The 27,654-nt window shown below is 35.8% G+C and overlaps 1 protein-coding gene across 4 annotated transcripts in view; it reads right to left on the reverse strand.

Moving 5' to 3' along the window:
- Positions 1 to 22,266: 22,266 nt before the first annotated feature.
- Positions 22,267 to 27,654, reverse strand: part of DPP10 (dipeptidyl peptidase like 10) — a 648,232-nt gene continuing 642,844 nt past the window's right edge. For all 4 annotated transcript variants that reach the window (XM_087856800.1, XM_087856769.1, XM_045804069.2 and 1 more), the window contains one exon: positions 22,267 to 26,980. In XM_087856800.1, coding sequence (XP_087712926.1) covers positions 26,846 to 26,980 — 135 coding nt within the window. In that variant the 3' untranslated portion in view covers positions 22,267 to 26,845. The remainder of the gene's footprint in view (positions 26,981 to 27,654) is intronic.

Genomic DNA, 27,654 nt, shown 5'->3' on the forward strand with positions numbered 1-27,654 from the left:
CTTTGTTTTGTGTTTTTTCTACTGTAGATATTTTGAGGTATGAGAAGTAAACCTTTCCATCTACTGTGCCTAAATCACTTAACACACTGAAGTATTCCAAAGCTGCAGCCAAAGCTCTGCTTTTAGTCTGTTGGTAGAGAAATATTTTATGTAATAGCTTAATCATCAACTTCACAAACAAATCATGACCTACTATGTACTACCACCTTCAGCCCTGTACCAGTGCCAGTTCCATAACCTCCAAGCATTTATGACGATTCATTACTTACAAGTTAACTTGCAATAACCATTTTAAAGATGGCATTTTATTTTTTTCATACTACAAGGAACATGGACTGGCTTTAGTTGCCTGTTATGGTGGTTAATTTTAAGAAAAAAAAAAAGTCGACAGTTTCAAAAGCTGTATAAGCAAGACTCTTGAATTGGAAACTCGCTCAGGTCACAATACTATCCCCAGCAGTCCTCTACCCCAGGGATGCAACGTCTAAACTTATTTCCTCTTTCCCTCTTGACAGTTGCATATACCTATATACTTCTTGATTATGTTAGTCTAGCCTGTCATGATCAAATATAGAGTACTTTTGTCCAGCAGAACCTTTAAGACACCTCTTAATTTAATTCCTGGCCCAACTATCAAAATAGATGATTTAGGGTTAGTATCATGTGATGCAAAATATGATGATCAATACATAATGAACCACCAAGCCTGCTTTCCTTAGATGTGGCCTATACGGAAAGAGAGAATGGATGAAGGCCTTCTTAAAGTGGTTAAAGTGAAGGTGGTGGTAGATGTATTTTGGGATATTGCTGATGAATTGAATGAGACAAATAAAGAGAAAAATAAAAGATGAATGACAGATTTTTGACCCAAACAACTGGTGATTTGCAATTTACTTTACTGCATGAGAGAAGATAGGGACAGAAAAGATTGGAGGAGGAGCGTCACATTTCACTTTGGGTATGCTAAGTATGAGAGGCCCATCAGAAAATTCAGTGCATTTGCTAAATCAGCAGCTGGGTGTATGTATCTAGTAATCAGAAGAGAATTTTGGGCTGAAGGTAGAAATTAGGGATTATCAGCATTCTTTTAAAGGCTGTGGAGTGGAATTTATGACTATTAAGAGTGTAAGAAACACCTATGTGTTACCAGATATAAAGATGGCAGTAAAATTGGAGGTGATAAATAGCAAGAGTGAAAAAGGGGCTATTTGCATTTTTGTAACACTTCATAATTTTTCAGTGAGTAGTCACAGCAATAGTCTAACCTCATATGAATCATGTCATAGAGACAGGGGAGTTACTAATGTCTTGTAATGTGAAGAAACTGAAATACCAGTTGTTAAAGTTACTTATACACAGATACATGCATAGACCACAGGAGATCTGAGACTAGCTTTTAGACTGTCCTCACAAGCCTATCCTTGCTACCTCTATATCTTATGCTTTAGGAGGACTGACATCAAGAAGGGAGACAAAGAAATCTCCAAACCTTACCAAGATTTCATATTCTATAAAACTGGAAAAATGGATTTCCCCAACAATTTCCTACTTAGGGTAATAAGGATAACATGGGAACCCCCCCCCCCATCCATACCTAAGTGTGGATGAGGGCTCCTATGAGAACGAGATGTCTATTTATGATGCATTGTCAGAATGTGTGATATTTGCTTAGATATTAAGGTTAACATGCTGGGGTTATATTCTATTTATTTCTAGATTTGATTCTCCACCAACACACATTGCCAGGTTTTTTTCTCTTTGCAAATGGTCAATCCAATTCCTATAACATTTACACTGCTGATACAAAGTCACAAGGCCAAACGCTGGAAAAGATGAAAATGTGTTTATTAAAATCATGCTTGTGCCTTCTCAAAAGCAATGCAAAGGACAGGGTAAAGTCTAGGTCCCAGGGATATGAATTAAGAAAATCTTGTAAGTAGAAATTCGAACTTGTTTTTCTTTCTTTTCTTATTTTTCAGCAAGAAAATGATCTTTTAGTAAGAAAATTCCTGGACTGATAAAGATGAAGATACTGCACCAAGAGGATTTTTATCAACACTGGTGAACATAGATGCCTACCATCCTTTACCATTTCTTTTGGTATGTGTGCCTTGGTTTTCTAATAGGAAACCTTCTTCCTCTCAGTTCATGTGGCCATGTATGGCTGACCTTAACTACTGATTTAAGGAGAACGAGGCCTAGTCATTCAGGGCATATCACTTCTCTGACCACAACAATTAATCCATGGATGGCCACATAACCCAAAAGGCTAATGGTATTCCTTCTCAAGCCTATGTTTTGAACTATTAAAGAGAGAGAATTCTACCCTCACTGAAACTCAACTGATAGGAAACTCACTTTGACATGGGTGGGGCTCACAATGTTGAGAGAGGCTGTTAAAGAATGAAGCCAGCAGAGAAAATAGAAAATCTAACCCATAAAGAGATGGACCATATCCTGATGACTTTGCTTGAATCTCTGTACATTAGAATTACAAAGCATTTATTTTCTCCTTATGCCTGCCTAAATAGTTTCTATGTTTCATGTAAATGAAATATTCTCTTCTAACAAGTTGATGCTCAACTATTGTTATTTTTGTAGTATGGTCTCCAAGCTGTGCCAATGCTGAGATTCAGATTTTGCCTACTTATAAAATACTGGAAATTTTTGAAAGACACTATCACAAAGGCTTTCACTTCAAGGAACAAATAAAGTTGTAGGGAATTTGATTCTGGGAAAACCAGTCAGTAGAATGAATTTGGCTCCTTACCAGATCTCTTGGAATAGATTCAGACAACTATAAACTGAGGGGTCAGAAATCTAAGATACCCGAAACTCTTGACATTGATAAAACCAATTCAGTGTGTGTGTGTGTGTGTGTGTGTGTGTGTGTATAAACTGGGAGTATTAAGGATTAGATGATAAAAATGTGACTACTCTACACTTACCTACAGAAAAATTTTGGCAACTTTGGTAATTGGGAGGGAACACAACTGATGGTCATCAGCTATCCTTTAAAGAACAAAAATGGCAGCAAGAGCAATGAGGCATCCTCTGGTTGTTAAGAGCATCAAAAGGAGAAAACCAGAATTAGAAAGGAAAACCTGAAGGGTACTTCTTTGTTTCTATACCTGATGAATATTTATTAAGATAAGTGGAAATTTTGAAAAATAGCAAGTTAAGAGATTTCAGAGTTTAAATTGTATGCTAACAGTCTGGAGACTGATCATGAAATTTATATTGTTAGTATTAATTTGAGTTACATCCACCAAGTATTTCATATGAGGATATCATGACGATGGCATTTTTTGAACTCCTTTTTCTTTAATCTGAAACCCAAAAGCATACTTTTTTCTTAGTCTTTGAAAAAAAAAAATCTCTGCTTTGTAAGTCTTTAAAAATACCCTATTTCTTAGAACCCTGGAACTTAACCATTGGAAAAAGATCTCAAAATACCACTATAGTTCTGTTGTTTTAGTCTTATTAATAGAATCCTTTTGGAGATTCAGATGTCCTTGGAAATCACCCTTAGAATCTTCTGCTTCATGTGAAATGATTGGATAACGGGTAACTTTTATGGATACAGCTCCCTCAAAGATTACTTTTATACTACTAACATGTTTTTATTTAGAATGGTTGAGAGATGGGATATTATAGTTAAATAAATGTTATGGTAAATTGTTACTAGATACTGGTATCATCCAAGTGTAATGATTTGTTTACCTATGTATTCCAGGAGCCCTGTATATGATCGCTTTTAAAGAGTTATAATAAATTAACTGTCCTGTAGGAACTCCCTGAACCTCCTAGTGCCAAAGGGTTTCCTACTTAGATTTTCCTACTTGTAACTACCCCTCATTTTGGACTTCCTGCCATAGTTGACCCAGATATGAAGTTAATCACTTTTCTTATTCATCTCAACTTTGATCTTATCTACAGCCAATACAGTCTTAGTTACCAAATCTAAAGAGTCAAGTTTAATGAAATATGCATTAACACTAAAAACTTCTTGAAGTATAGATTTCAAATACTATATAAATAATTTTAGCAGTCACTATTATTTGCTTTTATCCTCTTTTTTATTTCTTAACCTAATTTCTATGTTTTATCCCCTAACTCTTACGAGTTTTTGTGAAGTTCAAGCGTTTACATTTGGATTTTGCCATGGACACATGACACTCGGAGTACTTAGCATATGACATTAATAGAAGATATAACCAACTAAAATGTTTCAAGATTCTATAGAAATTGATATCTTATTCAGAAAACCAATGCAAAATTCATGTTTATGAATATGCCTGATCATTCTACATATAAGCGGTGAACTTTTATATTTTCCTGGTTCTGTGGTAAATCTTAGAGATAATCAATGGATGTATCAAAATCCCTCCTAATCCCAAAATCAAAGTAGGGGGCTTTCGGCTAAAGAAATTTAAAATACTTTTAAGAAAACTATTTATTTCACCACTTCATAATAAGCAACTACCTGGATCAGTTATGTAAAAGTAAAGAATTATGACCCAGACACTGTTCTAAGTATTTTACATGCTACATATTCTCTCTTTTAGTACTATTGAAATTCATATTATCAGATCACTAACCTGTTATACTAGGCTATTCATCACTGAACTTATACACTGACACCATGTATACAATCCCTGCTCAACACCAATAAGATATAGAAAGAAGCCACTGCAAATCCTAGGAAAATTTTTATGACAAAATAGTTGGATCTCAGTGGGTAAGGTAGCTACAAAGTAACCTCAAGCATTAAAAGGGAAATAAGAGAGTCAGTCCATGTTCTAAACTTGCCAGAGAGGAATCTTCGAAGTCATAAAAGAGAGATAAGGAAGAGACAAAATAACTGAGGAAGCTGTTAGCCATGGATATCCAGAACAACTATATGCTCATTAAGTATCCCCATCCTCTAGTAATTGAACATCAAGTAATTCCAGATTTTTATTTTTTCCTGTTTTAAAGCACTGTTTCTTTTTGCTGTCATGAAGTCTACTATTCTAACACTAGCTGGGTCTTTCTTTCCCAGCAAGACTCATTTTACTGCAATTTTCTGACAGTCCCTTGCCCCATGTTTCCACTCCAGCTCCTCTCTATATCAATGATTTTGTATTAATGTAAATGTGTTATCCTTTATAATGGTGTCTTCCATTTCACTCCTGGCCTTCTAGAGACAATCATTTAACCTAAAGGGACAGTTTCAATGGGAGGAATTTTAAGTATCATTCCAGATGAGCAAGAGATATTTTAATCAGAAGAGACTTATAACATTTCTGAAATCAAGTGAAAAATCTGCCTGCTCTTTATCAGTTGTGAATTGACCTTCTTAGAGACCGCACTCTAAGACAGCATCTGGACTTACACGTACAGAAATTCTAAAAAAGTAATGTTAACTATTAAGATAAACTCAATATTCACCACAAGTTCAAGGACAATAACCAAACATGTTAATATTGGTTGACATGACTTGGCAAGATCACAGAGATGGTTGGAGTACACATGGAAGAGGAATCCAGCTTTCATGACACTCTTTCCCACATGCTCCCATAAAGTTTCTACACACTCATGGTCATCCCAGCCCATAAATTTACATTGTCCATGCCAATAATTTGTCTTTGTATTAATTACTCTAATAGGTAAAAGATGTAATTTTGGCCTTGATGTCTTTTCAAAAGCACTTAAACTGTAGGAGATCAGAATATGTCACCCCAAATATGCCATTCTGGCATAAAAATTATTTTGAGCTGAAGACAACTTAGAAGTTAAAAAAAAAAAAAAAGCTCTCTGCCCACCCTACTCCATCTTCAATTAGCATAAAAGCAGGTTTAGGCTTTAATCACTGGTGAATCTTACCAGTCCAGAGAAGACATCAAGGGGAATCTACATAACAAATCTTACTAAAACAATTCTTATTTCCCATTAGTTTCCCTGTATATTTACCTTTCTATGGTTTGCCTCCCTTGGAAATATAAACCCTTTTCTTCTGTCTGGTCATTCGTCTACAAATTTGTTGTTCTCTGTTAAGATGCTATATAATCCCAAATTCTAACCACCTTTTTGAGTTATTCATCACTGAGCTTCTCACTTATGTATGTGTACTGCATGTATTAATAAATTGCTTGCTTTTCTCTTGTTAATCTGTCTTCCCTAAGTCTAATTTGCAGGGTCCCGGGAAACCTAAGAGAGTAGAGGTAAAAGATTTGTTTCCTCCCCTACAATACAAAATGCAGAGTTTAAATAATATCAGAGTGAATTAGTTAATCTTACTAAGAGAAAAATCTTACCTAGATTACCAGAAACATGTATTTGTTTAAAGTACAACTCTAATCTCTTCCATAGAACTGGTCTCCTAAGGAATCTATTTGGAAATATTTGGCAAACATAATTAAATACAGTCACTGTTTATAATTGAAAGTATTACACTTGGATTTGTTAAAAATAAAACACTGGTCAATTATATGGTTTCTGTGTTAAGGAACAAAAGTGAATGGAAAAGTCTGTTTTCAGGTAACTTTTTGTGGAGATACACTGAAAGGTGGTCGAGGTATAAAAAATATACAATCAACCAAAGATTTTGGCCTTTCTTTTCTGTTCCTTTTTTCTTTCTTTCTCTCTTTATCAATTAATCAATCAATCAATCAATCAATCAAACAGTTTTAAGTGTTTGTCTAGTCAATCTCTGAGATGTCTTATATGCAATCTCACTTATGGCCAATTTCTGCTGCTTTGTCTTCAACTTCTATCATTTAAGAACCCTCTGCCATACGAAAACTTAATTTTTTTCTTACTTCAACTGACTGAAATTGTTTCTCCACAGGCATGGTATTTTTCTTGGAAACTGCTTGCTTTCATTCACACTTGGTACATATTTTAAAATTTAGGCATATGAATATACATATAAAACATATAAATAAGATACAGCCCGTTAAATGTTATTAGTGATATTTATTCATTTTCTCTTTCAATGTTTTAGATACATAATGATGAATCTTTGCTTTATAAAAACTTGGACTTAAATGATTATCCTTGATACCTCATCTATTTATGTAAATTCTGTAGTTTCACTGATGTATTTTTTCAAATGAAAGACTGCTCACATAATAAGTCATATTTTTCAGACTACAGTATTCCATTTGGAAACTAGGAAAATAGGGAATCCACTCTTTTGACAAACAATCAATGAGCTCAACTGCATTTCCAATGACATATTTAAGAGGTGGGATTAAGGCTATCCTGCTGCAAATCACCAATTTTACTCCACATCTAAATGTTCAACTGCACATGAAATTATAAATCATATTTTCAGTATATGTGTTTGAATGTAGTTTTCACTAATTCAAGTAGGCCTCTCATTTCAGAAAATCAAAACATCTTTATGGAGTACCTTCTGAATGTCAATTTCTACTAAATCTCAGGGGTTCAACGATGTATAAAGATGATGTCTTTACTCAAGGATCTCACAGATTGTATTTGCATATTTAAGCTTTCTTTTGAGCTCTGGGGGAAAATATGCTCTCACAATTTAAGATTTATGCTGCAAATTGAGTAGTTCTTTCATAATGTCTGATTGGATAATGCTATTTCTTTTTTGAACAATTTCTGCTTGCATATAAAAATCTGTTGAAGAGGCAAAGTTCTAATAACAATTTCATCTTATTAATAACGGAGGAAAATATTCATTTGCAGAGAGCAACTGGTCAGGCCACCTCCTATCCTTTTATCCTGTCTCTCTTTTCATGCTTTTCTGGGGGTTAAACTTACCTAAATAAATGTGCGCATATGTGTGTGTGTGTGTGTGTCCGTGTGTGTGTGTGTGTAATATATAAATACAAATACATATTTTCAAATATATACGTTTTATATTTATATATAAATAGAAATATATAAATAAATACATAAATATATTTTTACAAGAATAATATTTAAAATATTCAATCACAAGTAAGGTAGGCTTACTAAAGTCAGAACTTTCCCCTGAGCAAAAGAGCAGATATCATTTATAACTGTAGTAATTATCAGTAGAATACTAGCCCTAGTTTTACCAAATGGAGTTTGGGCTATCAATACATCATCACTGACATCAAGCAGCAGAGTTGTACTACAAGTTATTTTTTTCTAATTCATGTTACTTTGGGCAGGAGAATTTTGAAAGGATGTCAGTAATATAGTTTTAGAATGTCTCTGAACATTTGCACAAAAATAAATATATGTGTCAGGATAGCAAAACAAGTGAATGGCCAGCATCCACAACAAAATTAAGTGACAAGGCACACCCACATTCCCCAAAATATAAGTGGAACAACAACAACAAAAAATAAAAGACCTGTGTTTACTCAGTAGTATAGAAGGAAGCAGAAGGAAGGGGGAGAAAATTCGGAGGTCCCATTGAAAAGCTTAATGGAGGAGGTAAGAACAGTTGCAGGCAATGGAAAGTGGCTTCAAGCCTCCAATGAATGGGGGAATTGACTGTTCTGAGGTAAGTCAAATGGTGCTAGAGTATTTGGTGATCTCTGAGCTCTTGACATGACCCACTAAAATTTCCTTTCAGAACAAGGCCCCTAGATTATAGAAATTGTTGAGGTCTACTTGTACCTGATGTATGATTTTGTCACATCATGAATAGCCATTTTGGAATACTGGTTCACAAAGTTATGCAATTCTTACAGATATTTATATATTTCATCTTATGATATGAAAAATCCCATTCTTAATAATCTCACGCCCAAAATTCTTAAATGTTGAGAAGCTGTCAAGATCATGGTGGCAGATAACTAAGTTTTCCTAAATTTTAAAGTTCATTTGAAAGTAAAGATTTTTTTATGGATAACAAATATAATCAGATTTGCTCTTGAAATTACAGGCTGAGTTTGTTATCTTTCAAAAATATTTCTTTCAAAAGTCTAAATCTGAATAGCCGTAATTTATTTGTCAGCCATTTTTTTCAAGTAAAAGTGGCGTTCCATCAAAAAAGTAACTAGTTCAGCTTTCAAATCACACAATGGAACAAAACAAATACTTTTCCTGAAGACAACCATTATACTTTGGTATGCAGGAAAAGTAATTACACATATTGCTTATTTTATCAAATCAAATATTAAAAGGGGCATATCCTTGTTGGTTGACATTTAATAAAGCTAGTATTTTTGAACTGTTTCATCAAAAACATTCTTAAAAGAAACTGGGTTTGGTTGTTTTCTTTCCTATAAGTGTAAGACAATGAAGAATACAATGCCTACTAATTCTATTTGGAGTCACTGCTCTGTTTGTTAAATGCCAGCACTTTTAATTCCCCAACCCCACTGATTTTACATCAGCAGTAAAATGTTAATGTGGTTATTCTTGCATAAATTATGATATATGTATGTATATGTGTATACACACAAACACACACGTATATATAGAATCAGCACTCCTTGTGTTTGTTGCCGAGAATTCACATAGAAATCTTCTAAAACTAGTTAGTGCTGATACTAGAAGAATATAAGCAAAATAATAAGAAAGTATATTAAAGTCGCATTTTTTAAAATAAATTTCAAGAATTTAAGAAAATACTATAAAAATTCATATATTAGATGTATATAATATATATTATATATTAGAGTTAGATAATGAGGTAATTGGAAAAAAGGAAGATTAATTTGAAAAAGTACTGAAAGAATTTTGGGAAGTTTTAAAAGAATTAAAATAAATTATTTCAGAAATGAAGAACTGATGAAACACAAAGGTGAATAAACAACATGAACTATTGCTTAAGATAAACAGACGATGTAAAGGGAAGAAATTTCAAAATGAATTAAAAATATAAAAAATGATTTGATTAATAAAAGCACAGAAGATTCCATTTATATTTAATAATCCAGGAAGAAGCCTAAAGCAATAGAAAATTACCAAATTTACACTACAATTTATAATTTGAAAAGCTTAACTAAATATGAAAAATAGTTTTAAACTATTAATTAAACAGACACACTGTGCATCTGGAAAACATCAATCCTGAATGGCCAACCCACAGACATAAATTCTAATAAAATTATTAAACTTGATATATAATAGGAGAAAATCGTTTAGACATCCAGGCCCCAAACAACATAACGGCAGCAACTTTTATAAAGCAGATATGACGGATGATATATATATATATGTGTGTGTGTGTGTGTGTGTGTATAGAACAGGTAGAGACTATAGACTGATTACAGGAGACTCTAATGCATCTCATTCAACCCAAGACAGATGAAGTGAACAAAATATTAGTAAAAATATAAAAATTTTAACAATTACAGGGTAGCAGAATATGCTACCCTAAAATATGACACTCTGATGTAAGGATTATTTTGAGCTGAAGACAAGCGGGAAAAAACAGACACAAGAAAAGCTCTCTGTATTCCCCTTATTTGCCAAAAAACAGGACTAAAGTTTTAAAGGTGTCCTACCACATGCCCCTCCTCTCTACCAAGAAAGACAAATGTTAATCACTGGCTATAAATTAAGACCCTTTATAGGCCAATAATATTTATATATATAAAACAGTAAACTCCAGTTTTTGAAATTAAACTTCCTTTTCAAAAGGTACAGTGAGCACTTGTTAGAAAAAAAATTACCAAATGACCGTATCTTAGGCTACAAGGAATATCTCATATTTCAAAGAATATAAATATTTCAAGTGTTCTATCACTACTGTGTAATAACACCAGATATTACTAAATTTTTAAATTTTTTAAAAGATTTTATTTATTTTATTTGTCAGAGAGAGAGAGAGAGAAGGAGAGCGCAGGAGCAGGGGGAGTGGCAGGCGGAGGCAGAGGGAAAAGCAGGCTCCTTGTCCAGCAAGGAGCCCGACGTAGGACTCGATCTCAGGGCACTGGGATCATGCCCTGAGCCGAAGGCAGCCACTTAACTGACTGAGCCACTGAGGCATCTCCAGACATTATATTAAGACAAGTCTTTACCACTGTAATATTTTTTTAAAGCCATACATATTCTATTCAATAATTCATTGGTTCAACAATCAATTAAAAATTTGGAAATTTACCGATTTGGTAGTAATTAAAACGTGACATAGAAGCAATGAGATACAGCAAAAGTGCTTAGTAAAGGAAAATTCTCTGCATTAAAACAAAACAAAAATGAAGGAATATAACATTCAAGTCAAAAGTCAAAGAATAATAATAAAGTCTACAAAAATAAAGTACAGAGAATAATCTAATAAAATAAAAGGATAAATTAATGAGTTAGAAAACAGGAAAAGAGTGGAGGAAATAAATAAATCAAAATACTGCCCCTTGGAGTGGGACACAAACTAGAAAACTCATAGATAATTTAATTTAAAAAAACAAACAAAAAAGAAAAACACAAAATCAGAAATGACATTGTGTATCACTCAAAATTATGGAAAGAAAAACAAAACAATAACAGAAATATAAGCTACTTTAAACAAATATATCCAAATAAATGTTATATCGTAGATGAAATAATTTTGAAAATCATTGGTAATAAAATTTTGAATCAAATTAGAGATAGAAAGACTAGACAGCAAGATGGCTATAAACAAACATAGCCCCCTCACACACACACACACACACACACACACACACACACACTCACACAAATAAAACAAAAATGAAGTATGGCTGAGAGGTTCTATTAAGAAATTTCTAGGGGCGCCTGGGTGGCACAGCGGTTAAGCGTCTGCCTTCGGCTCAGGGCGTGATCCTGGCGTTATGGGATCGAGCCCCACATCAGGCTCCTATGCTATGGGCCTGCTTCTTCCTCTCCCACTCCCCCTGCTTGTGTTCCCTCTCTCGCTGGCTGTCTCTATCTCTGTCAAATAAATAAATAAATAAAATCTTTAAAAAAAAAAAAAAAGAAAAGAAATTTCTAAAACAAAACTTTTAAAGATCAATATTGTAAACGTATCTTAAATCATTCTAGAACATGGAAACATAAGCAAAAATGTCCATAATTCCTTTACAAAGCAAGCAGTACATTGATTCAAAAACCAGGGGAAAAAAACACCAAGGAAAGAACTATATACCAATCTCACTTTTAAATATCAAGAGAATTTGAAATTATATTTGAAACTTACATAGCATTACTCCAATGTTTCAAGGGCACTCAATATTAGGAAATCTATCCACAAGTCATATTAAAATATGTAAGAAGAAAAAAAAAGATCCTCTCAATAGATACCATAAAGATATATGACAATATTCGATAACTGTGTAGGCTAAATGCACACAAAAAATATCTCAACCCAATAATTATCTTCTCTCTTAATGGGGAAACACCTGACTCTCTTTCCCATTAAAATTACGAACAAGACAGGGACATCCCATATCTTCAGCAAATACAAATAGGTTACTGAAAGCAATTAGAGGCATAAAAATTAGAGAGAAAGAGGTAAAAGTGCCTCTACTTGTGTGAAGGTCCCTTAAAAAGTTAAAAACTGAGCTACCCTATGACCCAGGCATTGCACTACTGGGTATTTACCCCAAAGATACAGACGTAGTGAAGAGAAGGGCCATATGCACCCCAATGTTCATAGCAGCAATGTCCACAATAGCTAAATCGTGGAAGGAGCCGAGATGCCCTTCAACAGATGACTGGATTAAGAAGTTGTGGTCCATATATACAATGGAATATTACTCAGCTATCAGAAAGAACGAATTCTCAACATTTGCTGCAACATGGACGGCACTGGAGGAGATAATGCTAAGTGAAATAAGTCAAGCAGAGAAAGACAACTATCATATGATTTCTCTCATCTATAAGAACTAGGAAGATCGGTAGGGGAAGAAAGGGATAAAGAAAGGGGGGTAATCAGAAGGGGGAATGAAACATGAGAGACTATGGACTATGAGAAACAAACTGAGGAGATAATGCTAAGTGAAATAAGTCAAGCAGAGAAAGACAACTATCATATGATTTCTCTCATCTATAAGAACTAGGAAGATCGGTAGGGGAAGAAAGGGATAAAGAAAGGGGGGGTAATCAGAAGGGGGAATGAAACATGAGAGACTATGGACTATGAGAAACAAACTGAGGGCCTCAGAGGGGAGGGGGGTGGGGGAATGGGATAGACCGGTGATGGGTAGTAAGGAGGGCACATATTGCATGGTGCACTGGGTGTTATACACAACTAATGAATAATCGAGCTTTACATCGGAAACCGGGGATGTACTGTATGGTGACTAACATAATAAAAAATCATTAATTAAATAAAAAAAAGTGCCTCTACTTGTATTTGATATATATCTGACAAACTCCTAAAAAACCAATCCTGAAAATTGAGTGATTTTGTAAAGCAGTGGTTCAAAAAACAACATAGAAAAATCAGTAGACCTCATGGATACAAAGAAAAACCAATTCTAAGAAAGAGAAGAAACTATTTACCCTAGCAGACAAAAAAAAAAAAAAAAAAAGAATAGATACAAATAGGCTAAAATGAGATGTGTCAATCCACAGGAGCTAAACTACAAAACACTTCTCAAAGAAACATAAATCCAAACATGCTGTGTTCTTACTTAGGGAGGATCAGCATTATAAAGATATTACTTCTCCTGAAGTTAATTTATAAATTTAATACAATGCCTCCAAATAGTGGGTATTACCACTATTATATTACTGCAATATGCACCAGTAATAAAGCATGAGGAATACATCCTGATAATCCTACAGATCTTTAGGATTTATTTTTGAGTAAAAAATTTAGGTGGAGAAATGTGTTTTAATATGTTACTGTTTATTTAAGAAGCTAGAGATTAGTACCATCTATGCATATTTTGTCAAATCATACTGTTTAAAATGAATACATAATCCATATTTTAACGGTATGTACGGGAGGAGAATAAGTAGAGTGAAGAATATAATCTAATTTTTATTTCTTTTTATATATATTTAATTTTTAATCATCCGAGTATGTTAGTTTTTTTTTTTTTTTAAGATTTTATTTGACAGAGAGAGACACAGTGAGAGAGGGAACACAAGCAGGGGAAGTGGGAGAGGGAGAAGCAGGCTTCCTGCTGAGCAGGGAGCCCAATGGGGGGCTTGATTCCAACCTGAGCTGAAGGCAGAAGCTTAAGGACTGAGCCCTGCAGGCGCCCCAAGTATGTCAGAATATATACAACAAAGTTGAGTGTAATAAGAAGTGCTTAAATATTTAAAGAAAAATAAAATCAATAATTCTAATTTTATATTGAGTATAAAGTACAAGTATATTGAAAGGATTTTTTTTCCAAATGATTTATAAATACATCAACTTATCTCTATATTCCAAGGATTGGGGAAAAAAAAAAAAAAGAAACTAAATAATATGATTTACTAATCTTATTATTAGTGGCAATTTTGACATTTTCCCTGAGACTGAAATGTTGAATTATATGTTAAAATAAATGAATAATTATTTAGTTTTATTAAATGGGTACTGAATGCATAACATTTTAATTTTTTTAAAATTTATTTTCTTGCTTTATCCACTGAAAAAGCCTAGAAACAACAATCAACCCAGTAGCAATGAACACTTGTATTGCTCAAATTACAATGTATAAATACAATTTCACAGAGCTCCAAGTCTGGGGAAAGAAATACAAAGAAAGTCATAACATTCTGTCATAGCACAAAGAAAAGAAGGTATCACAGGCTACCTGGATTATAACAAAAGAACTCAGGAATGAATTTAAGGATCAACTCCAACGGTATAAAAAAGACATGCTGTAAGCATCAGTTTGGATAATAACTTCAAATGATTAAAACCCATACTATTTGTTTAAATTTGTAAGTTTCTAACAATTTTAAAACTAAAAGAATTCCTTAGTAAATCTGGAGAATGATAAGAAATCAATCATTTTGAAAAGTTTTAAATAAAGGGGAAAACTGAGGCATTTGTCCTGCCTACATGTACTTTAGGAAAAGGTTTAATGGCAATATATTTTCTTTATAGAAAATCTTAAGTTAACTAAGAAGGAAGAGATGTAGAATTTCAAACTTTGGGATATTTAATGAACAAATGGACCGGAGTTCATAAAAATTTTGTAAGAGCACAAAGAAACAGTATCTTAGATGAAGAGACCCACATAAGGGGAGAAATTATTTGCAAATCACATATCTGATAACATCAATATCAGAATATTAAAACAGTATTAAAAATTACCCAAGGGCACCTGGGTGGCTCAGTGGGTTAAGTGTCGGCCTTCAGCTCAGGTCATGATCCTATCCAGCCCCGGAACCAACTCCCTGCTCAGAGGAGAGTGTGCTGCTTCTCCCTCTCCCACTGCCCCTCCACCCAGCTCGTACTCTCTTTGTTACTTGCTTTCTCTCTCTCTCTCTCAAATAAATAAATAAAATCCTAAAAAAAACCACCCAAAAACCAATTAGAACGTGGCACCCATTTGACTGGACATTTCTCTAAAGAAGCTAGACAAATGACCAATTAGTAAATGAAAAGATTATCAATATCATTAGGCATTAGGTAAATACCAACCAAATCCACAAAATACTTCACACTCATTAGGATGATTCAAAAAAAAAATCTAGCATTTGCAGGATGTGGAGAAATTGGAGTCTTTCACGTTGCTGGTAGTAATGTAAAATAGTGCACTCACTTTGGAAAACTGTTTGGCAGTTCCTCACAAGCTAAACTAGTCCCCATATGACCAAGTAACTTGCCTCCTAGTTACACACCCAAGACAACTGAAAACATGTCCACACAAAAACCTGAGTATCTATAGTGACATTATTCATGATAAACCCAAAGTGACAAAATACCAAATGTCTACCAACTAATAAGTGGATTAAGAAAATGTGGTATATACATATAATGGGATATCTCTCAGCCACAAAAAAAGAATGACGTATTGATACATGCTACAACATGATCTACCTTGAAAATATTATGCTAAGTGAAAGAAGCCAATCACTGAAGTCCACATGTTGTATAATTCCATTAAAATTCCAGAATTGGCAAATCCATAGAAAAAGAAAACAGATAGTGGTTGTCAGGAGCTAGGAAAAAGCGGACATGGAGGGTGATAAGATTTCTTTCTGGGATGGTAGAAATATTGCAAAAACAATGACAGTATTTGCATGACTTTGTAAATATACTAAAAACCAGTGGATTGTACACTGTAATTTTTAAAATTTACTTAAGCCTTTCTACACCCAACTTGGAGCTCGAACTCATGCCTTGAAGATCAAGTGTCATGCCCTGCCGACTGAGCCAACCAGGCTCTCCACGATTGCACACTTTAAAATATCATTTATGAATTATATAACTCATTAAAAAAATAAATTTAAGCACAACGTCATAGAGTCAAGTATCTGGGTCTTTTCAGCGTTAAAAAAGTCACAGTTTATTGATCACAAAGTGACAGGGTTAAAATCTTTTCAATAGAAGGTGAAGCTCAGATTTAGGAGTAGTCTTCTATTGCTACAGATGGTCTTAAATTAGCTATCAATATTTTGAGTGGTAGGGAAAGAAGTTCTCGTACCCTATTCCTCCAAAGATTGTGTACATTCTTAAACTGTGCTTTGAAAAGAATGTAGATTTAGTTACTGGCTGCATACCTGTTTGAAAGTAAATATAGGAAATATTATTTTTTTAATACTAAAAAATGTGAGCCTGTATTAAACAGCATAGGACTATATGACTTCTTCAAGAAGGCATTTGGGCTCCCAACTGTCATAGGCAAGCGGCTAGGAAGGCTGTGCTACTCTCCAAGCGGACTTACCCATTATTTCCCTTTCCAAATGGGACTACTTACTTTGGTTATCCTGTCCTTGTCCACTGTTGTGTGGAGAACAGAAAACTGACAGTTTTAAATTTTAAGTCTTCAGACCTTATTATGGGTATCATTTTATAACTTATAACAGTCTCTGACTCACTCTGATTCCGGACGCTGCAGCTCCGGGATGGACGGGACCTTCAGCGGCGCATGCGCCCTGGTGCTTAACAGGTTCAGAGAATTCAAAATGGTGCCCGACAGCGTGGCGTTGGGAAGTTAGAGTGAGAGCGCGCAACCGCCGTCCGTTAGTGTCTCTGTTGCGGGAGAGTCTCAACAAGTTCCCGCCTCTCCCACAGACACTTCAGGATTAATAAGTGGGTCTCCTTCACATATCCTCTAGGTGCTTTTCAGAGGGGTTTTTGCGCTGCGTTCTGGTGCGAGAGTTGCATGGGCCCTTTAAAAAGAGGTTCTCATTTCCCTAAGTTCTGTGGTTTTCCTCTGTAATTCCCGCTAGTCTTCAGAGCCAGGAGTATGGGTGTTCGGCTTTGCGCAGGATGTAGGGATTGGGGTGCCCGATGTGGAGCACAGAGCCCCTGCTTTTTGGGGAAAAGTACTGTATTTTGGAGATCCCTTCTGATTGTGGATTGCTGTGCCTGTAATGTTTTTTTGTTTGTTTTGAGGGTTTGTTTTTTTTTTTTTTATGAGACCCTACCTCTTTTACTCCTTTGGACGCTGCCCTTTTATCATTTGTTGTTAAGACTCAGTTCACCCGATTTCTAAGTCTTTTTCTTTTATTTATTTTTAGAAAGTACGCACACGCACAGTGTGCGTATGCGCCTGTACGCGTGAGAGGCTGGGGGCTTGGCGGGGCAGACATCTTAAGCAGCCTCCACACGACGCCAGAAGGCGAGTGGGCCTCCGTTTCACGACCCTCAGATCGTAAGCTGAGCCAAAATCGAGAGTTGTGGCTTAACTAACGGAGCCATCCAGGAACCCATCAAGTCTTTTTCTGAGGAAATTACTTCATATGCCATTGTGACTTTGTTTTGTCTGTGGGAGGAGGTGAGTGCAGCATCTGTCTACCATACCATCTTGAACCCCATCGTCGCAGAAATCCTGGGCTCTGTGCTGAAAAGGATTGGGATTATGTTTCTTGGGGTGGGGTCCATTATACTCTGTGTATGGGGAAAATCAAAGGAGTCCTTGAAGTGTATCATGTTCAGAATTGTGGACTGAGCCAGTGATAGGTAGCACTCCCTAAATGCTGAATTTATTTCCCTGAATTTTCCAATCTCTTTGCTGTTAGGTTGGACACAGAACTGTCCAGAAAAACGTGCTACAGGAAGGTGTGATGGGTATTACTTCAGAGAGATGGCAATTGAAAACTTCTGTTGGGTGTCTCCTTCAGCCTTGAGGTTACAGCGTGGAGACAGGTGTTTCAGATAACAGGTGAGAGTAACACCATATATATGACACTTGCCTGTATATAACATCATGTGAGAAAGCTTTATTTCTTTAACATTTTTTCTTTCATTGTACTAATTAGTGTGTCTTACTGTAATCCATTGGCTTTCAGTAACTCAACTTTATGAAGCTTACAGTTTCCATATATAAAAATTGGGATAGTGATTGTAGTTAATTCCCACAGCTGCTTTAAAGGTGAAATAAGTAAATCCGTTAATGAGCTTATCCTTGTGTTACTGAAACTCAAGTTCTGCTTCCTGTCTCTAGAAAAACCATTACTCAAGAGGTGAGTTTTGATTGGAAAGAAATACGAGCTTTACTCAGGAAGTCGAAAGAAATATGAGCTTTACTCAGGAAGCCTGTAGCTTGGGGAGATGGTGGACTCTTATCCAAAGGCCAACTCCAAGCTTTTTGTCTGGCCCAGGGATTTTTAAAGGCATTCAGGGCAGTTAATTGGTAAGGGGAGTGCAGTGGTCATAGTATTTCTTGATTCCCTGCAGATTGGATGGTGGCAGCTCCAGACATTGTCCCAGTGCTCAGAAGTTGTGGAAGGGAGTCTTGTGCAAAGGAGTCTGGTCCCTTAGTGCCCAGGGATTCTGTAAGGGTCTGGGTGTTGTTTGGTGATGGGCAGAAGTTCTCTGCTCTTTCTATGAAAGAATGCATTAAGTACAGATATATAAAGAAAGGTTAGTTAATTATGTGGGCTAAGGTTATTTGCTAAAGTGTAAAGATGGCTAAGTTGCCTGGAGGGGCTGAGGTGTTTTCACTGGGTCCTGGCACAAATAAAGCAATGAGTTAATGTTAGTTATTATTATTATTACATTTATATTTCCTTAGCAAATTACAAACAAGCTAGAGTATTATATAAATCACACATATAAAACGTGTACATGAATGAAACATTATATTCAATGACATGAAATAATGAGAATTTAGGTTTTGAAAATAATTCAGAATAACTGGGAGATATATTAGAATTCGACAAAGTGAATGAGGATAAACTAAAGAAAATTTCCAAATATTATACAGAGTCCAGATGAAGGTAAAAAAATACAATTTCACACACCAAACTTTTTAACTCCTTTTACTAATACCTGTCAGTTTGGGAAAAAAAACGAATAAGCAGGCAAATGATATGGTTTCCTGGATTTGGGGAATGAGGAAAGCATACCAAAAGAAAATTGGTAGAACACAATATGACTGGTTTTGGGTCTAAGCTGAGTAAACACTCAACTGAAATCCTAAGGCAGGGGGTGAGCTAGGGCAGTAGGTCATTTTATTTATTATTTTTTATTCTCTGGCAATACTTAATCTTCCCATAGGATATAAATTCTTTCCTTTGGTTAAAACAAAGCTAGCACACCACAAAATGAGAAAATTAACCCAATTTTTTTTTTTTTAATTAATGTCCCTCTTTCAGGGGTTATTTGGATTGAGAAGCAATTGTCAAGAAATGCTAGGACTTTACTACAAAATTCCCTAAATTGATAGTGGAATAGGTAGCTGCATTAATACCCACAGCTATCCAGTGTGATGATGGGCTGCGGAGTCCTTTGACTTGGAAAAAACCAGTACATTCATTATGGGATGATTATTCAAAGGGAGCAGGTCCAAGGGCAATAGCACAGACCATAAGAGAGCATTACAAATGACTCTGTGAAAATCAAAACATGATTGAACATGCTGATACATTTTAGTGAATGATGACTCCTTTAGCTCTGATGTTTGAACTAAAATACCCATTTATACGTTTGACATGTTAATTAAATTAAGTGTTTTGTTTTGTTTTTAAAGGATCCTAATGTTGTATCAAACAGCACAGTACCTGGCACATAGTAGGCACAAAGTATCTTTTAGTTATTACATGATTTGAAGACAACCTTGAAGTTGAAATTTACCATTTATCCTGGGCAAGAGAATTTACGACTTGTTCTCCCCAGAGGCTCAAAATCCAATTACATCATACAGATCATTAAAAGTCACACATGGTGTCCTGAAGGGATAGAGAGTTGGAGTCTAATGACAATTACTCCCATTAAAAGTGCATATGAATGGGGAGGCTGTGTTACCTGTGTTTCCTTTGCTTTTCCCATTGGAATATGCCTTATGTAATCCATCAATCAGGAGAATTAATGGTGTGACTAGCAATTCAGGCCATACGGAGATAATCAAGGCATCATAAATCGTGTTAGAGCAAATAAAGCCTGAAAAATGGGACTGCTAGCACAGCAATCAAATTTCAAAACTGCCTGCCTGCACTAAAAACTGTGTCGATAATGAAGAGCAAAGGTGAAAAGAGAAAATGTCAGCTAGGGAAAAGTGTAACTCTTCAGAACAGAGGGTGGAACAGATTTTGGGGGTCTTCTGGGAGGAAAAGTGAGACACCTTCAAACAAAGGATCTGTGTAAACACACCCCTCCCCACCTCCCCCATCCTCACTACTTGATGCCTTGAGCTGTCTCTACTGCAAATGTCAGCATTTAGGCTCTTACTGCATTTGGCTTTACCTATCTCTTCAGAGCCATACACTGGGCACCTATCTTACAGCCATTCTCCTTGTTCTTAACATTCTTATTTGTTGCACCTTCACTACGGAGATTGCAATTGCAGATATGTAACTTCCTAGCCTGCCATACCTCTACAGTAGAGGCTTACAACCAAAGCCTGGACTAAAGAATTTGAAAGGAATTTTGCTTAAGACTTCCGGAGAAAGCTACCTTTCCTGATAAAAACAGTCACTCCTTCCTTTCTATCCTGGGATATTGCTGTGAAAGGACATACTGTCTAGGGCAATTGCGGTTATCTTGAAATTAATGAAGGGGCCCAATAATCTGTTAAACTGCCCCCCTAGAAGCACCAAACTTTAGCTCTCTTGTGATATGAGTAAATAAAGGTTCTTGTCCTTTAAGCCAGTGCTTCTTAAACTCTACTGTGCATACAAATCACTTGAGGATTTGTTACAATTAAGTTTCTGATTCAGGAGGGCCTGAATCTCTTCTTAGGTAGTGCCTAAGAGTCTGTATTTCTTTTCTTTTCTTTCTTTCTTTTTTTTTTTTTTTTTAAGATTTTATTTATTTATTTGACAGAAAGAGAGAGACAGCCAGCGAGAGGGGGAACATAGGGGGAGTGGGAGAGGAAGAAGCAGGCTCCCAGTGGAGGAGCCTGATGTGGGGTTCAATCCCAGGACTTTGGGATCACGCCCTGAGCCGAAGGCAGCCGCTTAATGACTGAGCCACCCAGGCACCCCAAGAGTCTATATTTCTAACAAACTCTCAGGTGATGCCCAAACTGCCCACATATTGGGTCACAAGTATTTAAGCCACTTTTAAGTTTGTGTTGAGTTACTTGAAATCAGATGCATACTAAGTGGCAATACTGAATAGTGAGGGACTTAAAAGTTTAATCCAACCTAAAGATATGCATGATGAACCTTAAGAATTTACCAGCTGAAAAATTCATAGATAGGATTATCAAGTGAAGGCTTTGAGGTCATTATGGTCTATGTTCAAATCCTGGTTCTGTCATTTACAAACTGTGTGACCTTCTGGAAAGTTGTTTAACCTCTCTGAATCTTGATTTCATCAGAAAACAATGTCTGTCTCACATGGTTGGTTTGGGCATTTGCTGAGATTATATGAGAAAAAGCCTAGATGTTGAACATATGTGAGTTCCTCTTCTATTGATGATTTTGGACTTCTGTATTGTTAAGCTTCACTCATGCCAAAGATTACTTAGTTAAAATGGTGCTGAGTCTGATAGAACACAGATTGTGATAATCAGCCTAGAGACTTTCCTTCTACTCAAGCTGCTGTATCAAAAACCTGTGATACTGGGGCGCCTGGGTGGCACAGTGGTTAAGTGTCTGCCTTCGGCTCAGGGCGTGATCCCGGCGTTCTGGGATCGAGCCCCACATCAGGCTCCGCCGCTATGAGCCTGCTTCTTCCTCTCTCACTCCCCCTGCTTGTGTTCCCTCTCTCGCTGGCTGTCTCTATCTCTGTCAAATAAATAAATAAAATCTTAAAAAAAAAAAAAAACTCATCTGTAATAAAAAAAAAAAACAACAAAAACCTGTGATACTTGTATCAGACTATCTTAAACTTAATTGGAAGTCTGAAAGAAAAATAATCAAAATTGTACTTTGATATGACTTTTTTTAAAAATCTGTCTGCCTTGTCTTTGATAAGAAAGGGGAGTTTTTAATTTACAGACTCTTTTCCAAAATTGCTGGAATTTTGCCACATGAAATGACTGTTGTTAGCAGATTTGATCAGTGGTAAACAAAACCTATTTCCTATAGTAATAGAAAAGTGGGAGATAATGCACTTCTCCTAAGTCAGATTGCAAATAGGATTGTGGATGCCAGTTATAGCTCTAAGTGTTGCAACATGCTTTCTGGATTTTAATGTTTGAAGACTAGGTGGAGTTTTCGTGTTTACAAGCCTGCGTGCTTTGATCAACATAATGTTTTGAATCCCCCTTGGAATGATTTTGGAATGCTCTTGGCATAATGTCAGAGCAAGGGATTTTACTAATGATATCCTAGGTGTATAGACATTGTCTTCTGGGCAAGGGTTTCCATAGATGGGAATAATTCTTGCATATCTCCAATTGAAAACAAAGTGTATTTTTAATATTGCATAAGTCCCCTTGGCATCAGGGAATCCATGTAGCTTCAAATGCGAGTATGGTGGTACACTAGCCTATCATTTATCTTTTAGTATTATTGTTATCAAACCATTCTCAAAAATATCTGGAACTGTATATTTAAATATTCAGAATGCTTTCTCAGATGAAACCTTTCCTACTTCTATACAGCAGGATGGCTGAGAACAGGGGCTTCTCAGATGGCTAGAGCTAGGTTTTAGGCTATTCATTCATTAGTTATATAAATGTGGGTGTCTTACTCCTCAGACTCCATTTTCTTATCTGTAAAATGGGAATCAAGGCATGTTGAGAAGTTTAATTTGATAATGAAAGTAGAGCACTTAGCACATGGTTGGTGCTTAGTAAGCATCCAGGAAATTTTAGGTAAGAGCTTATTCTAAACTGAAAAGGAAGCACTTCTTTATTCTCATTTTGTTTGTTCATCCTATAGTTTTCACAGTAGTAAACTCTTGTGGGCAAAATGTTTCCCCAGAAAGTAGGGCCTGATCAATGTGTATTTTATCTAGGAGATATAAGTGAGGAACTGAGCCAAGTGGAATGGGGAAGGGGGGAAACAACAGTGTACAGCTGTGGGCAGCTGAGTCTCATGGGGCTTCTAAGGACCATGCAGAATATCTAAGGAAAGAACATCTGAGCCTGGGTGGCTCAGTCTGTTAAGTGTCTGCCTGCAGCTCAGGTCATGATCCCAGGGTCCTGGGATTGAGTCCTGCATCAGGCTCCTTGCTCAGCAGCGAGCCTGCTTCTCCCTCTCCCTGCTGCTCCCCCTGCTTGTACCCTCTCTCTCTGTCAAATAAATAAATAAAATCTTTAAAAAAAAAAAAAGAAAGAAAAAGAAAAGAAACATGTACTCAAGTGCTCCTGTCTTCCATTAACTGGGTTTCAGTGTGGGTATTAACATCCTCATGTAGATCTGTAATGCGTAAGTGATGAGTGTTGGTTCCAGTAGAGAGCTAGCATTATGTCAGAGAATCCCCAGAACAGAAAGTGAGAGTGCAGCTGAGGGCTCAGGTTTTATTTATACACTGCTTGTTGCTGTATGATGTGAAGATGGTTGAGAGCATTTGGGGAGGGACACAAGAGGTATTCCATATGTGATTCTTTATACAAGCCATGTGCCCTCAATGACCTTTGAAACTTGAGGGCAATTCAGTCCCAGATTCTTCTGTTTCAAAGCCTACTACTTGAGGACAATGCTTAAATAATTCCCTGTATGGTAGAGACCAAAGTTCAAGTCACCTCATTTTAGTAGGTCTACAACTGGAATGTGCGAGGGGCCCTCTATGGTAATTTTTATACTACACATCCAGTCAGAAAAGACACACTCGCAGGGTGAACTGAGACCCAGGTTTTTGTTTGCTTTTGAGACCCAGGTTTTGAAGAGCATCTACCTTTAGTTCTCAGGACACTCCAGCAGATCCCATGGTCTCCTTAGTTTCTAGCTGATGAATTAGAGACCTCAATGGAGGCAATGGACATTAAAAAAAAAAAAAGAAACAACACTTTTATCTTTTAAAATAGTTTCAAAAAGCTATGTGTTTATCTCTATGGATGATTTGATACTGCTTACCTGTTTCATAGAATTTTTTATTTTATCTTGAGTTTTTTAACTTTAAAGGGCAAATCACACTTGAAAAGCTTGCCGCTGGAGTTCTAGGAAACCCTCAGAATGCATAAATTCATGTGAAATAGTTGGATTATAACCAAAGGCAAATGTATAAAGGAGAAAGTTCAGTTACATGATTCCTTTAACAGGTGGTGTCTGCGTTGGTGAGCATTGCCTTTTCTAAAGTAGCGCAATGATTAAAACTCAAAGAATCATGGAGATAAAAAATTTCCACCTTCCTGTTAAACAGTATGTCTTCATTTGAGGTCCATTTAGCCTTTAAGGTGAAAGTGGGTTCCAGACAAATGTCTTTCACATTAGAAACTGTATTAAATTAATTGAAAAATAGATAAACATTGATAATAGTAATAAAACAAGAGAAATGATGAACAGTAAAAGGTAAATACTTTAAAAATGTTGCTCAAATAGACATTCAATAAAACCACATCTTTCAGACAACATAACTATTTGCATCATAAAAATCTGTAGTGGTTGAAATTTAAAATATTGATTAAAAAGCTTCATTTGGACTTCAAATCAGCCTAAAAAGAAATTTCCATCTTAATAAAATAGGCAAAACTTTCCTTTTAAACATTAAAATTATTTTTTCTTTAAAAATGTGTTTACTATTCTTGAAAAGACCTGAAATGGGTCTCAGAAAAGTGAGCCTTTCCCATTTTAAATTGAATCCAGTGGAGCAGTGAAGACACAATTCCAAAGCATCCAGAAGAAAAGTTGACTGTCCAAGAAAACAATTTATATGCTTCCAAATACCCAGATTTGGGGGTTGATCCTTCAAGAAAATGGGAGAGTTACTGAGCAGTTCTGTGACATTTTTGAGTTTCCTCTTGGTGTCTTGATGTCATGAGAATCCAGCCTGTCCTGAGGAATTTGAGAGAAACCACAGAAACACAGTATACTGCCTAGGTTTATCTAAACTTCTAAGCTTGATTACAGGCTTTGAGACTTCTTCTGGAAGATCCCTTAAGTCACCAAAGTGATTTTAGTCACCAAATTTAATATTCTCATGACTTAAATTTGACTTCATACAGTCAAGTTTATTTTACACTCTCAGTTACTTACTACTGCAAGTCAATACAGCACAGGAATTAATGCATTTGTGCCTTCAACTCAAATTAAATAGCAAACACTGCTGTTTGTGAACTTTTTGGCCAATGAATAAGAAATATTTCATTTCTAATTCTCACCAGAAGGATTTAAATTAAACAGTAACAGATGAAGTGGGCAGGCACAGAATACTAAATAGGAACTGGCAAATGAAATAATCTAGCTCTTTGCTTTTACAATGAAAATGAGAATTGATTCTGCATTGAGAGAAGTAAAAGGACCAAGTGTTTTAAAAAAAGCTTTCTCCACCAAAAGAGCAAAATAGCACTCAGTGGCATTGCATTGTTAACAAAATTTCTTTATCAGAAACTATAATTTAATATTTAAGTATCTAATTTACATGTGACAAGGTATCATATTCAAAAAAATTAAATTGCAACTAGAAAACTATTAACCACTAAAAACGATACCAAACACAACCCAAACATTTATAGGAAAGCAATAGCTAGAATCTAAATTGGAAAAAATGTTTCATCATTTTTGGCTCGTTAAACAAAGCATCCGTTATAGCCTCTAAAAGAGCATCTCTTCTAATTCATCAGAAGTCTATCCTTTGTAGCATGAATAACATGTAAAGATAGATTTATTGACTGTATATGCACACGTGTGTCTATATATTGTGAGACATACACTCGTGTGTTGATTTAAAGATACTGTATCTACTGATAACTGGCTGAACTTTGGAAGGTGCTGAAATCCATATTTCTACATGACCTTTGACCCGTTTAATAATGTCTTTTTATAAACAGAATTACATAAAATACTCTTTTTTATTAACTGAATATTTTCTTAAGCATAATAATAGACAATGAAGGAATTGCACTTATTATAAAGATACAGTAAGGTGTTAGGTTGCAGCTCAGCCATCAAAGATCAGGGATGTGGTACTAAGTATGCATCATATGCAAAGATGACGGTGGCCACTGAAATTAAAATGAGAGCAACTAGTTACAGAACAAATCTGGGGATAACAGAAGAAAACATGCACTACTCCTACTTTAATGCAAAACTAATTTCTCCCAGGAAACCAACCCTTTGACCTTCCTTACACAAAGAAACAGGTTCCGCACCCTTGGCAACACAGTAGACTTGGACATCTGTATTCAAATTCTAGTTCATTGTCTCTGAGTGTGCTGTTCCAGTGTCATCTCCTTAAGCTGCCCTTGAAATTCTGGAGCATGTACAATATTACAGTCTCTTGGTTAGGTTTCATTGAGCCTCAAGATCCCCTTCAGTTCTATATAAATAGGGTCCATTATTCATCTTCTTCCGGTTCCTGTGGTAACACAGGGATTTCTTCCTTTAAACAATCACTGAAGAATCTGAGGATTGTGCTGTAGAGATGATACTTGCTCTTCTCAGATACGTTATGGCCTTCATCTGGGTAGACCTAAGATATTGAGGGGGAGAGAGATTGAAAGTTACCAAGCAGATACTGTCCCTCAGAATCCATTCCTTTAGCCCCAGGGGCAAGGGAACTTTGGAAAGTAATATCTGACCAAAATCTAACCTAATTTAACTCTGGGTTTTTTGTGCTAAACTTTTCTCTCTTTTTTTAAATTATAATCCTATGATAATAATTGAGACAAACTACAGTTTTTTATGTATTTAAATTAGAACTCATTGGTCAGAAAAAGTAGAGCTTTCTATGTTCCTGTTGGCCAGGGCAGCATTAACATTCCCCTTAATTTGACTAAATTTGAGATCCTTTTCTTCCTGACTCTAGGGCCTTGACCTTCCTTTTCTTAGAGCTATTTTAGAAAACTTAGAATTGTAAATTCTCTGCCCCTTTGTATGTAAATCTTCCAGGCTTGCCAGTTCTACAATTTAGGAAATGTCTTTCTCAAGGACCTAAAAACCATCTCTCTCAGATGAAAATATTGAAGGAGAGAGCAGCCCTCTCTCTCTGTGGGAGGGTAGAACCCTTGCTCCAAGTTGTAAAACTACCTCCTGTCATAAACAGAAAGTTTACTTTTCCATTTGGTAAGGTGAACTACCCAAAGTAGATGGCCGATGATTCCCTCTGCCCCAGTTTCTATAAATTCCCCAACCCTATGTTTCGAC

This window comes from Ursus americanus, chromosome 1, assembly GCF_024610735.1.
Source record: "Ursus americanus isolate L20-20 chromosome 1, mUrsAme1.1.p, whole genome shotgun sequence".
Lineage (NCBI taxonomy): Eukaryota > Metazoa > Chordata > Mammalia > Carnivora > Ursidae > Ursus > Ursus americanus.